This window comes from Mus musculus, chromosome 15, assembly GCF_000001635.26.
Source record: "Mus musculus strain C57BL/6J chromosome 15, GRCm38.p6 C57BL/6J".
In the NCBI taxonomy this organism is placed as follows: Eukaryota; Metazoa; Chordata; class Mammalia; order Rodentia; family Muridae; genus Mus; species Mus musculus.
The window spans coordinates 47,834,516-47,851,296 of NC_000081.6; the positions used below are offsets into that span (position 1 = coordinate 47,834,516).

At 35.2% G+C, this 16,781-nt stretch overlaps 1 protein-coding gene across 12 annotated transcripts in view; it reads right to left on the reverse strand.

The window, feature by feature from the left end:
• Positions 1-16,781, reverse strand: part of Csmd3 (CUB and Sushi multiple domains 3) — a 1,211,921-nt gene that overhangs the window by 253,878 nt on the left and 941,262 nt on the right. For all 12 annotated transcript variants that reach the window (XR_001781523.2, XR_003951374.1, NM_001081391.2 and 9 more), the window contains 3 exons: positions 15,167-15,305; positions 12,592-12,779; positions 3,893-4,087 (listed from right to left, as the gene is read on the reverse strand). Coding sequence is in view for 10 of the 12 variants with exons in the window: in NM_001081391.2 (NP_001074860.2) it covers positions 3,893-4,087; positions 12,592-12,779; positions 15,167-15,305 (522 nt within the window). In the remaining 2 variants the exon portion in view is untranslated. The remainder of the gene's footprint in view (positions 1-3,892; positions 4,088-12,591; positions 12,780-15,166; positions 15,306-16,781) is intronic.

A 16,781-nucleotide genomic window follows, 5' to 3' on the forward strand; every position in this document is an offset into this window, starting at 1 on the left:
AGTAGGACCTCAAAGTCCATCCCCACTGTGAAATACTTCCTTCAACAAGGCCACACCCACTCCAACAAGGCCACATCTCCTAATAGTACCACTCCCTGGGCCAATAATATTCCAAACACCATATTCCATTCCTTGGCTCCTATAAGCTTACTAAAATAAGTAAACCTATGTGAGCTATACCTAAACACAGTATATGCTAAAACATTTAAACCAACTTCAAAACTCCCCATAGTCTTTAAGTGTCTCAACAATGTGAAAAGTCCAAAGTTCAAGGTTTCTTCTGATGTTCATCCCGTCACTTAACTATAATTCCCTATAAAATCAAAATCAAAATGCAGATCACATACATCCAACATAACAAGCTATACATTACCATTTCAAAATGTCATAGTGAGGAATACTGGACCAAAGCAAAACCAAAAGCCTGCTAGGCAAAGTTCATAGTCACCATCTCCAAGTCTGATGTCAAAGCTCTCTTCAGATATTCAACTGCTTTCTGCTTTGATGACTGCAGCACACTTCTTTCATTTGGGCTAGTTCCACTATTCTGTTAGCAGTTTTCCTTGGAAGATATGCCACAGTTCTGGCATCTCTAAAAAATCTTTGTGTCTCCATGGCAACTTCTTTTTCCACAGCTTCTTGTTCACATGATCTTCTGGACTCCTTCAAAAGGGCTTAGGTCACTTCTCCAGCTCTGCCCTTTAGCACTCAAGGTTGACTCCACTGCCCTGCAGGTGTTCTTGGTGGTCATCCCATGGCACTGACATCTCCAATACAATGGGATCCTTTGTTGCAACTAGGCTTCACCAATAGCCCCTTATAGGCTCACTTATTTGTATGACCCTTTCAGTACTGGGCTGTGAACTGCAAATAAGACTCCATCTTCACCCAGGACCTTCCATGGCCTCTCATGCTGTCAAGCCTCAGCTGTTCTTCATGACCCCTTCATCCCTTCAAAACCAGTACCAGCTGGGTGACTCTTAGACATTGGAAAGTACAGCTGTAGCAGTAGGTACAACCTTGGCTATCTCTGGAACACAGCTTCTTTGTGCTCTCAGAAAACTCTTCCCAGAATATTTCACCTCAGTGATGCTGGTCTCTTCTTAATCACAGATAATTTCTTAGCTCCACCTAACCAGCATCAATATTTCTGGTAGTCCCTTCTATTCTTGTTTCTAAAGCCAGAGCCACGTGGCTAAAGCTATCTAGTATCCAACTCCGCTGCTTGCTGGAGTTGTAACATGACCCCCTTGCTCATTATCACCAGCTTCCTGTGATTAAAGGCATGCACAGGGCCTAAGCTTTTCATGACCACTATACCTCAAGATCTGAATCAAAAGTCTTCCAGATTCAAAATCTGGATTAAAAGTATGTCCCCCATTTCTGGATTATAATTCATTCCTGATTAAAAGTTCAAACTATTCTTTGTTCAACATCAAACATAAACAATAAGCTTAGCTGGGTCAGTCCTTGCCAAAATTAGATCACCATTTCCTTAATCTGTTTATCTCCTTGAACACAGGATTCACCTCTACTTCATTTCCTGGTGCCCCTTTAATTCTTTTTTAATTTATTTTTTAATTAGGTATTTTCTTCATTTATATTTCAAATGCTATCCCAAAAGTCCCCCAGACTTCCCCCCAACTCCCCTACCCACCCACTCCCACTTCTTGGCCCTGGCATTCCCCTGTAGTGAGGCATATAACATTTGCAAGACCTAGGGGCCTCTCTTCCCAGTGATGGCTGACTAGGCCATCTTCTGATACATATGCAGCTAGAGACAAGAGCTCCAGAGCTCCGGGGTACTGGTAAGTTCATATTGTTGTTCCACCTATAGGGTTGCAGTTCTCTTTAGCTCCTTGGGTACTTTCTCTAGCTCCTTCATTGGGGATCCTGTGCCCTTTAATTCTTTGAACCATATATTTTGTATTTTTTTAAGCTGCAACTATTGATTAGAATCTTCCTTGAAGAGTGAACCATCATGATAAAATATAAACTTGATTGATTTGACACTTCTTTTGTCAATGCCATGACTCAAGATCTCTTTATCTCAGCTTCAGGCAAGATCTGTAGATGAGGGCAAAAAGCCACATTCTTCACCAAAACATCAGAAGAATGATCTTCAGAGTTCTAATCACACTCAGAGCTGATGCTTCCGTATTCCTATAGGATGGCCCATTAAGTCCCACTTAAAGCAATCCCTGGCTTTCCAAATCCAAATCCCAATATCCACATTCCTCCAAACAAAAACATGGCTGGGTCTATCAGAGGAATGCCCCTGTTCCTGGTATAAACTTCTGTCTTAGGATTTCCATTGCTATGAAGAGGTACCATGACTAAGAACTTTTATAAATGATCACAGGTTCTGAGGTTCATTTCATTATCATCAAGGCAGGAAGCATGGCAATGTCCAGGTAGGCATGGTGCTGGGGAGAATGAGAGTTTAAATCTTTTCCCAAAGGAGGCTGGGGGAGAGTCTCCAAGCCTACCCTATAGTGATATACCTCCTCCAGCAAGGTCATACCTCTGAGGAGTGCAACTCCCTAGGCCAAGCATATTTAAACCACCACAATGGGTATTTCTAAATTACTTTGTTTCACAGGAATTCACTTACCAATGTAATACTGATGTTCAAACTATGACTGAACTATCTCACTAGATGTTTTTATTTAGTTAATTGTTTATAAGTCCGAATTTTGCTATTTATCCCAGGTTCACTGAGAACGCACATACCTCAGTGTCCTAAATTGTGAGATTGCAACCTGGTAGTAGAATTTGATTCTTTCTTTCTTGCACAGACAAATTTGAAGCTAAGTATGAAATATCCTAATTTAATCAGTAAGAAAAAAAATAAGCTTAAAGAGATCAAGTAACTTGGATAAATCCATAATCATGCATAAATAATTATGTCAAATGATAATATTATTCAAGAACAATTAGATGTATGTTAGACATTAACAATACATTCATTTCATCATCATATTAGGACTTTTTTCTTTCTCTATTTTATTTCTTAAGCTAAAATCTAAGGTAATATATTTACTTTTACAAAATGGTCCAATGAACACACAACTAAATAGATCCATGGCTATATGCACATCCATTTATGCACACGAGCACAAATATATCTATTGTATTTTTATATCTGTACATACATCTAAAAGTCCCCCAAACAAATGTTCTTTTGCTTTGTTTTGTTAGCTTGAATATTTTTCTCTTTTATTTATAATTCAATTATATTTGATTCAATTCTATATCTATTATAAAATTCATGGTTATGACTAAATGGGTTGATTTTATGACTCACTGGTGGTACTCATACTTGGAAATCCTTTTCCAGGTGACATCATATTGTAACAGCCTGTGTGCACCTTGGCACAGTGCATTAAGGTCATTCAACTGACTTACATGTCTGTATGACTCTTCTACAGTGAATTCTTTGCTTGTTACTGAAAGTCTTTTTTATTCAGAGTTGTATGTATGTTATATTTTTAAAACACTGTATTATTATTTTTCTAGATAACTCCTTATTTAGAGAAGTACATATTGTTCTGTTCCTTCTTTTAAATAAATTTTTACATCAATAGCTTGTTAATTAATTCATCTAATTGTGTCAAATTATCACATAATCCAGATGGTCTAAAAAAAGCAAAACATTTTGAAATACCTGTGCCTTGAGACAACTCCCTTGCTACACAACTATACTTCCATAGAGACAGATGAGAATATATGCACTCTTCTAAAGAAGTTTGTTATGAAATTTTTTTCAACACTTCATAAACTCTTTTTATGGCCTATAACACCCTGGTAGTTGCATTTTAGATGAATGACTTTTTTAAAAAAAATAATAGTTTATGTAATCATAAAAGTTATCAAAAGTTGTATTTCTTACCATGACAACTTGGTAGGACTCTATTCCATCCAGGCCTTCCATCATCTCCCATGATACAAGTGAGTGTTGAATAACCTTGGAGAACATAGCCAGCATCACAGTAATAGGTGACTGTTGACCCCAATTTATAATCCATTCCAAGTCTGGTACCATTCATTATATTTCCTGGATCAAAGCAGGACTCCCGGAGTTTTGCTGTAAAATAGTGTCAGTATATTAATTGCTTTGAGATACATTTTTTTTCTGTGATTCTTTTATAGGATGCTCATCTTCTGAAGAACAGCAGCTATGGCAACTCTGTTTAAAGAGAACACAGAGCTGTTTGTGTGAAAAGAGTCATGTGCTACAACATGCAGTCTGTGTACGTTTAAATCTGATTCAAGTTCAGTGACTTTATCTCTTCCTATGCCCAGGAACAAACACATGTACACACATCCACACACTCACAAAAGTTCCTTCTCATGTATCAGCTTCAGGGTTCACACTGGAAGAGTCTCACAAAACAAGGTATGCTGTGTCCATGGGTCCAACATCCATGAAGTCAACTTATCAGCAATTTCATTAAAAGTAACACTTGTTTTCTACATACTGAACATTCTACTGGCAAAAAAACAAACAAACAAAAACAAAAACAACAAAAAACCAACAAAAGACCAAAAAACAAACAAGAAAAAAACCAACAATGCAATTTTTAAATGTATAGTAAGCTAAATTTTCTACACAAATAAAGCAAAGTGTGGCCAGACACCGTTCAAGTATGTTACACTTTACAGGTCCTAAGTGTTTACCTTTTGAGCATGATTCACTTTAGGTACCATGGTACAGTATGTACTTAGTTTTAAAATACTTATGTCTGTACTGATCATTATGCTATTTTTATTATTCATCTCTGAAAAGTACAAAATAACAGTTACGTATAATTTTATTATGCTAAGTATGATAAATAATATAAAATGATACAATGTGTCTGTGTGTGTGTATGTGCATGCATGTGTGTGTGTGTGAAGGTATGCATGAATATGAACAAAACACTATTTTTACAAGGGACACTAGTATTATTAAAGGATAATCGTATATCCAGAAAGTCTTGAAAACAGCCACTGAGAGACGTACTGGAACAAGTAGGTAGATTTAGTATACAATATTCTAAAAATACTGGTTTTAGAAAAGATCCAGTAGGGTGATTACTGAACTAGTTCAGTAAAATTGGACCTTCATGTATGCAGAGGTTAATTTTCTTATTTTGTAAGAGTAATTTTCTCATTCTGCCTATTCACTGTGAATAAGGCAGAAAAACACAATGCACTTTTAAAAGGAACAGTAACCTAACCTTTCTCTCAAGTTTAAGTTAGTTTGTGGAGAAAAGGAAAGTTTGAATTAATATTTCAAAATATTAATCTATTTTGTGTTACTTTATCTAACACTCTTTTTCTACAAAGTATACATAACCTTGTTGAAATGTTTTACTTTGAATAACAAGGCATTCAATCTATAATGCAAATACTTTGGCTTTTCTCAGGAAGCATATTGACATATTTATATTATTGCTTTTGCTAATTTTTTATTGCTAGGTTCAATGTGAATGAAATCATTTATCTAATGATTTTTATGCTTTTCAAAAAAAAGTGGTGAACAGTTTTTAAAATAATACTGCCCTTGTTTACTACTATGTGTGCCGTAGCATTTACAGCTGGAAAAACTGGAAATACCTGATGCAAATAATGAACCAAAACACTTAAGAATTATATTTAGGAATACTATAGTATGTTTGCTTTATTGTGAGGAGCAGATCAAAGAAATGAGTTTTTCCTTCTATTTTCTAAGTAAAATATATTAGGTGATAAATCTTTTTTCTAAGCTTCTTCTCTTATGTTTTAATTTACCTTTTATAGAATGTACACTTAGAAGTAAGCATGAATTTGAATTTAGCTAAGATAAAGCATATAGCCTTCATTTCCTGTAGAATTGCAAGGCTATATGGAAAATGGTTTCATAATAATATTTAAGAGGACTGTGAGGAAGAGATGCTTAATTTTCAGAGTAACTACGCTACAGTCAATTAGCACAATTGCCCTGAGTATTTCCATGAGATATTATTCCTGTATCTTTCATCCCACAGCTTTTGGGCAATGTTTCCTAAATTAGAACCCACAGTGGAACCTAGAGATAGGTATAAAGCAATGACACCTCTTCCTTATTTAGTTCTCTCATCTTTCCCATCCTTTCTCCTTTCCTTCTTTCCAGATGTATGCATAAGCCCATCACCTTGTATGTCTGTATGTATGAATGGATGTGTGTGTATGCATAAGCTGTTCACTATATATATGTAAATATATGTATATGTATATGTATATGTATATGTATATGTATATGTATATGTATATGTATATGTATATGTATATACTAAATTCCCCTGAACAACAGAGAGGAGCAATACGTTTCTAAAGTTGCTTACATCCCAAGAATGTTACTATAATGTTTTCCTAATTATCATACATGAAAGCAAATAAACAAACAACTAAACAAAAATTCTTTGGCAATGCTCAAAATCGATCAAGTGACAAAGCAATCATTTCATAATTCCCTTGTGTATGACTACTCTAGGGAATAAATATAGGGGTGTGAATAAAACGGACAGCATTTTGCCTCTTAAGATTCCTTTCATTTATTATATGTGGAAGCCTTTAGTAGACTATAGGAAGAAGAGACTTATAACTTTCAAATAATACCCTAAGGTAACACTATTTAGTAGATAACAGATAAGTCTATTGGGATAAAATGGAATCCCTTTTTATCTGTCATAAGACTTTAGGCAATTTACTTAAGTTTGTTTTTCCAAAAATGTCATTCACAGAAGGAAATGATTTTAATGCATATTTACTCAAAATGATCCTGAATATAGAAGGTCATTTTTAAAAAAAAAAATATGTCTTTATTAGCATTACTCCCAATCAAGAGTAACCATTACGCCTACAGGTTTGACTTAGGTCATTTAAAATGATCATCTAGAATACAAGACTGACGTTGAGAACTGCTGATATTTAACATGTTACTGAAATTCCAAAACAATTAAATAAGCAAAGAAATAGAAATGAAATAGAAACAGAATAGAGAAAAACAGAAGTACCTAAGTTTATGTGGACCGACCAAACTACTACAAAAATATCCTATCAATAAAAGTTTTAAGTAAATTGAAATATATGAAAAAAATTATTAACTGTCAGCATGTCTTCATTCTTAAGAACAATCAGAAAAATCTAATGATAAAGACATTGCTTATTACCTGTTAGGTCTATGTCTATGACATTTTAATTAAAGTGTGAAAGAACTTATAGAAAAGATTATAAACCATTACTGAAAGATGTTAATGAAAACATGAGTAAATTGAGAGACTGGTTGTATTAATAGATGAGAAGATTAAATGTCATACATCAATTTATTCCCAAATGATTTATTAGTTCAACATGGTAGCAATCAAATGTGATGTGTAGAAGAAGCTTAATTCTAAAAATAAATTGAAGGTTGAAAATGTTGTGACAGGCATCAAGAACAAAATTTTAAAAAACAACAAACCCCCCCAAAATCTAAAATAAACCTGTTCTGGTTAAGTGTTCTTTATAGGCTCATTGCTTTGGGCTTAGTTACCAGTTGAAGGAGCTGTGTTGAAATTTCAGGAGGTGAGGAAAAACAGGTAAACCAGGGCCAGGGAGACACATGCCCTGAAGGACTGTGACTGCATTTTACACTAAGTTCCCTTGTTTCTCTTTGCTTCCAAGCTACCATGAGGTGAGAAACTCAATGTGGCTACTAACCACTGTTCTGTAGCCAGGGGAATATGACCGGAAAACACTGAAGCTATGATCTAAAGTAAACATTTTCTTGTTCAAATAAAATCCGTTGATATTTCGATACACCAATAAAAAATAATAATCTGGCTTAAATAAAGTACACTTTATCACGGTTGTTCTACTGCTTTGAAACTCTTTCTGTCTAAGGGCAGAAAGAGAAGCCCGTGAGACAGAGTAGAAAGCTAAAAGATGACACGGGGACATGATAGTTGACAGAAATGGCATTATCTTTTAGAAAGTGGTGCTAAAGCACTTGATTAGTCACACAGTAAACATAAAATTAGAGTACTGTTCTACAGAAAATAAACTCACATAAATTAATGCCTGTAAATTGAAAAGTATATAGCTCTAAACACTAGAACAATTACAAGAAGACATGTGTATGAAACTTTGGAGTGAAAACAGTACATTCTTTTCTTTTTTAAAGTAATTTTCAATTGATTATTTATTTATTTACATTTCAAATGTTATCCTCCTTCCCAGTTTCTCCTCTAGAAATCTCCTATCCCCTTCCTCCCCACCGCCTCTATGAGGGTGCTCCTCCATCCACCTACCCACTCGGTCTCAGCTCCCTAGCGTTCTCCTATGCTCAGTCACTGAGCCTCCACAGAGCCAATGGGCAGAGCCTCTTTAAAGTATAGCTATAACCAGACTCCTGTCAGCAAGCAGTTCTTGACATCAGTAATAGTGGCTGGGTTTGGTGTCTACTTGTGGGATGGATTCCAGGGTGGGGCAGTCTCTGGATGGTCTTTCTTCCAATCTATGCCCCACTCTTTGTCCCTGCATTTCCTTTTTGACAGGAGTTAATATTTCTGAAGTGGGTGAGTAGCCCTATTCCTCAACTGGGGACCATGCCTATCCACTGGATATGGTCTGTATAAGTTCTATCTCCTCTTTCCCGGGCATTTCAGCTAACATCCTCCCTGTTGGGTCCTGGAAACCATCTGGGACATTGTAGTGGCTATTTTCATTTCCCATTCCCTACTGCTACAGAACTCCTTTCAAATTCCTGACCCTCTGAACTTCTCCCCCATCTCATTCCGTATCTGAACCAGAGCCCCATTTTTTCTCCCCCTCCTCTCTCCCTCTCAGGTCCTTCTCTCACTCTACTTTCTGAGACTATTTTCTTCCCCCTTCTGCACAGGACTATAGCATCCACACTTTGGTGTGGTCTTGGTGAACGGTACTTTTAAACAAGACATAAAAGGTATAAATTAAGAAGGAAAGTGAAAATTAAGTATAATACAAATTTTTAAATACTTGTACAACATATAAATACAGAGATAAAGTAGAATGTCCCATTTTAACCGAAAGTTGAATTCAAATATTAATTGTAGCATAAATGGCATAGATACCAAATGAACTTCCATAATGTAAAATATTTCCTATAAATAAACAAATTACACATTTTGTGACTGTAACAATGCACAAATCCAACAAGAAGCTGTCAATGTGCAAAATAGAGAGATAGATTCAACTTAATACTTCTTGGGCAAAATTTATAAAATGTCAATGGCCTAATAACCGTGAGGGTAACAATTTTAAAATTCACAAAGTAACTGACTTTTCAAATCTCTTAAACTTCTTAACTTCTAATTGTCTGAAGTTTAGTGTGATTTGGAAAAGCCTCACAATAACTTTTTAAAACCTTGCAATATTCAATTAATTTGAAGCATTTTATACCCTTTGACTCAATAGTCCAGCTACCACAAACACAAATGTCTCAGTAAGATTCTTACATATATAGTCATGAAGATCCATAAATGTGTGTTTTCCTACATGATTCCTTTGCAGCAGTAAAAACTAGAATAACCTATCTATCAGAAATAAAACAGAAATTAACTATAATACAGGTATATTCAGGAGCATAATAAATTATATATATATAAATATATATATATATATATATGTATATATATATATGTATGTATACACACATAATATTGTTAAAACTCTTAAAAGAATAAAGAAAACCAGCAATATATAATTGATGAAAGTGTAATGGTTGTAAGAGTATAGATAGTATAATAGATGCCTTAGTTATTGTTCTATTGCTGTGAAGAGACATCATGGCCAAGACAACTCTTATTAAAAAAAAAAAAACATTTAACTGGGGGCTTGCTTATACTTATTCCATTATCATCATGGCAGGAAGCATGATAGGAGTGTGGTAATACTCATGGTGCTTGAGCAGTAGCTCAGAGCTGCATTCTGGGAAAGAAAGGAAAGGAGAGACTGGGCCTAGAATGGATATTAAAAGTCTCAAAGCTCACCCTTAGTAAAATTCTTTCTTTGACAAGGCTACACCTAAACCTTCTAAGTATTCAAATATATGAGCTTATAGGATGATTTGTATTCAAGACATCACAATTAGAAAGTATCAAAAAATATATATAAGCATTCAAAAAAGGGGCAGTTAAGCTCCAAATCCAGGTTTGGGAGGCCATAAGCTTTAAAATTACAAGGCTTAAAAGGAGACCATGAATCTGAAAGAGAGCGTGGGGGGGGGGGTGGGTCAGAGGGCATGGGTCAGTTTAGAGGAAAGAAGGAGTGAGAATGAAGAAATGACATAATTTCAAAGAATTACAAAGCAAGAATGCCTGAAAGCTACTCCAAGTGTTGATTATAATTTTACTCCTAGCCATTTGTCAGAGTCCTAGCAGAGGGTATGGAGAGCCTCCTTTTTTGTTTTTTAATTAGATATTTCATTTACATTTCAAATGTTATCCCCTTTCTTGGTTTTCCCTCCAAAAAACCCCTATTTTATGCCCCCTGACCTGCTCACCAACTCACCCACTCCTGCTTCCATGTCCTGGCATTCCCCTACACTGGGGCATCAAGCTTTCTCAGGACTAAGGGATTCTCCTTCCACTGATGTCCAACAAGGCCATTCTCTGCAACATATGCAGCTGTAGCCATGAGTCCCTCTATGTGTACTCTTTGGTTGGTGGTTTAGTCCCTGGGAGCTCTGGGGATACAGGTTGGTTCGTATTGTTTTTCCTTGTATGGGGCTGCAAGCTCCTTCAGCTCCTTAGGTCCTTTCTCTAGCTCTTCCATTGGGGACCTTGTGCTCAGTCCAATGGTTGGCTGAGAGCAACCACCTCTATATTTGTCAGACACTGGCAGAGCCTCTCAGAAGACAGCTCTATCAGGCTCCTGTCAGCAAGCACTTGTTTGCATCCACAATAGTGTCTGTGTTTGGTGACTGTATATGGGATGGATCTCCAGGTGGAGCAGGGAGACCCTCCTTTTCAGAAGAGATAGTCATATGGTGTTCAAGACCAACTCTTACAAACATCACTGACTGTAGAGTCCACAACTATGTTTTTAGCCAACTTCTGAAAAAAATCTGCCATCTTCAGGGTCAGATCAACAAACACTTGCAGAGAACTCCAATAAAGAGCTCTAACCTCAAATACACATTGCCTGTGCAAGTAGCTGGTTAACTTCTCTACGGACAGACAATTTATGGCCTAGCCCTGTAGAATCGATGTCCCAAAGAATGCTCAAGGTTCCAACTGAAATCACATTTTAACCATATTTATGTTTAGGATTTACCACTTGCCTTGGCATCGTTGTATGCTTTCCCAAATGATAATAAATGTTTTTTAATTGATGACCTATGAACATTCCCTTTTCCTAGTTACAGATCCAACAGAATTTATAGAAGTTTCTTATATCAGAAGTTATAAACAGAAGAACCTCAGGTCTGACACCAGATAGAAAAAAGAATGTACACTGTACATGTGTTATTTGACTTTTAAAAACAATAATAAAGTATTATTTTTGTAAAGAAATATGCTACTATATCAACTGTATTCATTGGGTGGATGCTTTAAAATTACTTTCTTCTGCATAATTTTGTTATTAAAATTATGGTTGGGTCTATGTCACTGGCTCAGTGAGGAAGAACACTTTCTATGGAAATACAGGGACCTGGTTTGCATTCTTAAGACACTAGTAAAAGCCACAAGACAACTTAGGACCTCAATACTGAGTGTAAGGGATGGAGATACAATATTGAGGATGGTTAGAAGTTATTCTAGCCAATCTTGAGAGTTCCAGGTTTAGAGAGATACCTTATCTAATGAGAAGAAGGTAGAGAGCAGTAGAGCAGCAAACAACGTGCTCTCCTTTGGTCTCAGTGCCCAATCACATAGGTGGATGCACCACTGCACATGTACACGCTTACAAAATCTACAAAAATAAAGTGTATGAGGAGACAGATTTAAATACTACATGATACATATTTATATGAAAATACCACATGGTAACCCAAAAAAATGAATGCAATTTGTATTGTATGTATTAATTTGAACTTTAAAAAGATGTAATTAATCATTAAGTTATAAAATAATCTAAGATTCAGAAGACAAAATTTATAAAATATCCATGAACATTCTAAAACATCTATAAAATTATTTTTCAGATATAGCTATCACTACATTATGCTCTTATTAATATCAACATATTTAAAATATCTAACATTTTTGAAATAGAATTCTATTCTTTGTTCTCTTTTGCTGAAAGAAATATCTGAAATAAAACACTTTAATAAAACCTAAGTCCTCCCAATGAAGTAACTTTCATCTTTCAAAATTGTGTGGCCTTAGCCTGCTACCACAATATACTAATTAGTAATCTGTTTGCTACTTACATATCTTTGAGACAGTAATTAGAGAAATGCTAATTTCCTTCTCACTGATCGGAAACCACATTGAGAGCTCTTTTGTGAGCTAAGCTCTACACAGCACACACAACTAAAGCTAACAACATCCAGTGCAGAATTAATTATCCCATAAACATAATTCCAGTTCAATCAGGATGCTACGACTGAATGTGCACACTTACCTTTATACTCTAAATGAAATCCGGTGTAACTGACAGATCCATCACTCCGAAAAGCCAAGTGCATGGTATTCGAGCTGCTCTCTATTCTTTCTGGTAACTTGCTGTCTTGAAAACTTCCAATCAATGGACTATTACTGTCTGGGCCATCATATATGTAGAGGAAGTCATAGTTTGGTTCTATGCTAAAACTAAAACAGAATGGGGAGGGGATGTTACTAAAAGGGTTAACAAAGCAGATGTAGAGCCAAAGAACAATAGATCTTGACAAATAAGTCTGATATAGAAATTTATCTGACAAAAAGCAGAACAAAAAAAACCAAAAACCAAAAAACAAAACAAAACAAAAACAAAAAAAAACAAAAAAACACGCACTGGCAAAGACTAACCAATAAGCAGTAGGAGAGAGAAAGTCGTCTTGATATTTAGAAGGCAGATTTTGAAAGCATATGTAAGAGAAACTCCAGATAAGTGGGATAATTGGGGGAATAGCATGGCCTTGGGAATACTTATATATTTGAGCTTTATTTCTTCACTTTCTAATTTAAAAATTATTTTGTAAGATGCTCTACATTAGTAAAGTGAAATAGATATATGCTTTTAATTTACTATGTATTTCACATAAGAAAAGTGTAATAAAACTCTTTTCATTGCTAGCCATGAAAACACAGCCCTTTAAAATATATCAGAATAAATAAAAAATGTAAGTATTGCTTTTAAATTACTCAGTAAAATACTCTATTCGATTCTGTTCTGTTGAAAATATGCATGCGTATATTTTTTCTATTAAAAAAATGCAAAGGAAATAATATTTATAGACTTTGAAATTTAGATAACAGTATAATGACTTTTCCACTGTATATGATTCAAATTCACAGTATAGGTATTAAAACACTGAGAGGATAGTATGCTTATAGAAATATGGTATTTTTATAAAATTTGGTCAGATCAGTCCTGTAGTTTTTATTTCGGTAGTGGATATACTTGAAACTCTTAAAAGTAAAAGTTCTCCTTAATGTTACATCATAAATGATAGAATTGAAAATTAAATTTCCATCCTATACTTACTGCAATATAGCCTTTTCTTCCAAATTATTAGCTAACTTAATTTATAAGAAGCAAAGTTGTGTATCCAACATCTTGATAATTTCTAATTTCTTAAAATGCAATTTCTTCAATAGCAAAAAATGGGAGTAATAATTTTATTTACCAAGGAAGTCCTTGTAATAATGTACTGAATTAATGAACAATCTCATTCTAATTGTCTTGGAATCAACAAATACCAGTTATTGAATTGATATGAATCACATGAATTATACATATAGTATTCATATTAACAAATATTAATTATAAAAATAGCAATTCCATATTTTGCTATTTTTTGTGACTTAAACTTACATGTTTTTTCAACTTGGCTTCAATATATTAGAAAATATTTTATGTTTTAGCTTAATATTGTACACAAATACCAAGTTTTTTAAAGTACTGGAGATAAAAATAATAGTTGTGGTTCTTAGAATCAACTTACTAGTTACAGCAAAGCTTGTAAGCATGAAGAAAATTTCCAATTTGAAAGAAACATGTAACCTGTCCTCCCACCGTTCTCCTGAATCTTTAGCCTTATCTTGCCTACTTTGACACACTGGCACCTGAATCTATAGTTGTGTCTATGTAGGTTGGCTGCTCTGTTTCTGGCCTACTATCCCAGCTCCTGCATCCTCTAATCTTAAATCAAAAGACATCATACTATGTGATAAAATATCGGTTTCCCATAAGGAAACCAAGTCTTCTTATTTTTTCCAAATAATACAGAAAAAAAAAGAAGAAGAAGAAGAAGAGGAAGAAGAAGAAGAAGAAGAAGAAGAAGAAGAAGAAGAAGAAGAAGAAGAAGAAGAAGAAGAAGAAGAAGAAGAAGAAGAAGAAGAGGAAGAAGAAGAAGAAGAAGAAGAAGAAGAAGAAGAAGAAGAAGAAGAAGAAGAAGAAGAAGAAGAAGAGGAGGAGGAGGAGGAGGAGGAGGAGGAGGAGGAGGAGGAGGAGGAGGAGGAGGAGGAGGAGGAGGAGGAGGAGGAGGAGGAAGAAGAAGAAGAAGAAGAAGAAGAAGAAGAAGAAGAAGAAGAAGAAGAAGAAGAAGAAGAAGAAGAAGAAGAAGAAGGAAAGAAAGGCAATTAGAATCTTCCAAATCAGGACTACTCCTGCAACAGAAAAGAGTTTTGTTGCAGAAAATTTGAGACCAAAAACATTGAATCACTGCTTAATCTTACAGCATAAAAAAAGCAGCTGATTAAAAAAAAAAAACTAGTGGTATTAAGTACAGAGAGAAATTAAAAATAATTGGGATCAAAGTTTATTATTCAATAGACCTCTAGATCATTCCCACCCGGGATATCTGGTGAAGTTTCTCACCCACTTCACCCCCGCTCTGCAGAACTGCTGGTCTCTGAACAAGAGCTTTAAATCATGCACTGTAAAGTATTAGTGTTGGAATTAATTATTAAAAGAAGTAAAAACTTACCTAATACAAATGCCAGAGCAAACTAACCAGAAAAGATTTTATGCACAGAAAGGTTTAGGAACTCACCTGATAAAGGCCAAGGAGATAACATAGTCCGTATTGACACTGATGGTCCAATCACAGTCCCTGCTGTGTGGGTATGGATGAGGGAAGTTTGGCGAAAGGATAAAGCCTGAAGATCCTGTTAAATTGCCTCCACAAGGTGCTTTAATTTAAACAAGCAAACAAAATACCTTAAGAGATTAATAAAATCCATTAGCTGTCAATATTTGTGAAAACATTTCTTTGAGGGTATGTGAGACTGCATACACTTCTTTTTAACAGCACAGGATGCTGGGATGCCGGGAGGCTGTGTACCTTTTAAGGAATCCACTAAAATATTGAACACAGGACACCCATAAACACATATGAGCACATACACACAGACACACACATACACTCACACACACACACACAGACACACACACAGACACACAGACACAAATGCACACATACACACACGCACACACACACACACACACACACACACACACACACACACACACACACATACACACACTGATACTTTGTTTTACTGGCTTCCAACATAGCCTTTAAAAAAGGGTAGAAAAAAAAACCATTTGTGTTAAGTATACTGAAAAACATCAGGGGAGGGATTAAAAAATGGTTTCTCCATGGTTACTAGGAAAGAAATCTGAAAGTTACTTAAAAAAATGGAAGCAAAGTAAAACAAAATCTTTAATAATAAATGGCTTCAAAGCCAGTATGAGGGAGGCTTGACTTACACAGCAATAACCTTTTCATACAAGACAAAATGGTAATCAATGAATCAGATTCTAGTGTTCAGCATACTTGCAGTTTCCCTTATATCATTTTTTTCATATTTGTAGAAGAGGCTTTAAAAATAGTTGAGTAAAAATAAGTGATAATCTAAGAACCAAGTCTGCTTTTCAAGAACCATACTGTGACTATGATTTTTTTCTAAAATCTAGTTCCTTGGTTTATAAAAATAGGCAATTACAGCAGATTCTATTGTTGCTCTAGCCATAATTTCCTGTAATTTGTCAGTGGACAGGCACAAATAGTTTCCAGATAGATGCTGAGATCTTTATTTTCCTTTTAGGAATATGATTATATTCAAAAAGTAACATGTGTCCTTGGTGGTAGGAAAGAAGAGTGGAGAAGAACATAGCGTGGTATGAGGAGTCTAATAGTCCTACGATTCCATCTACACAATCAACATTCTGGTCTGACTTTTAAAACCATTTTCCTAGGTAATGATTTAATTCAGTCAAAAGGTAAATAGATGCTTTGACAGCAAAAGTTAAATTTGGAGGAAAAGGAAATTCCCTTCTAGCTAGGCAAGGGTCAATAGAATTCAGTAATTTATAAACTCCATCCTTGTGTTTCTTCATGCCACCACCCTTGTGTGTAGACTGAGACTCCACACTGCTTCCTAACTCCTTGCATCTTTTTCTACCATTTGAGTACATGCTAGTAAGTGGTTAGACAGAATACATCAAACTCAAATGTCTGCTGAATCTGGAATAAAATGTCCTTCTGTGAAAGGACATTCCCTCAGCCTGACCTGAATTCTCCTGTACTATAGAACCTTTATTTACTTCATAGTTTCCCCTAAGTCTTCCTTTTCACAAACGAAGTGTGGCACCATAAGGGTATT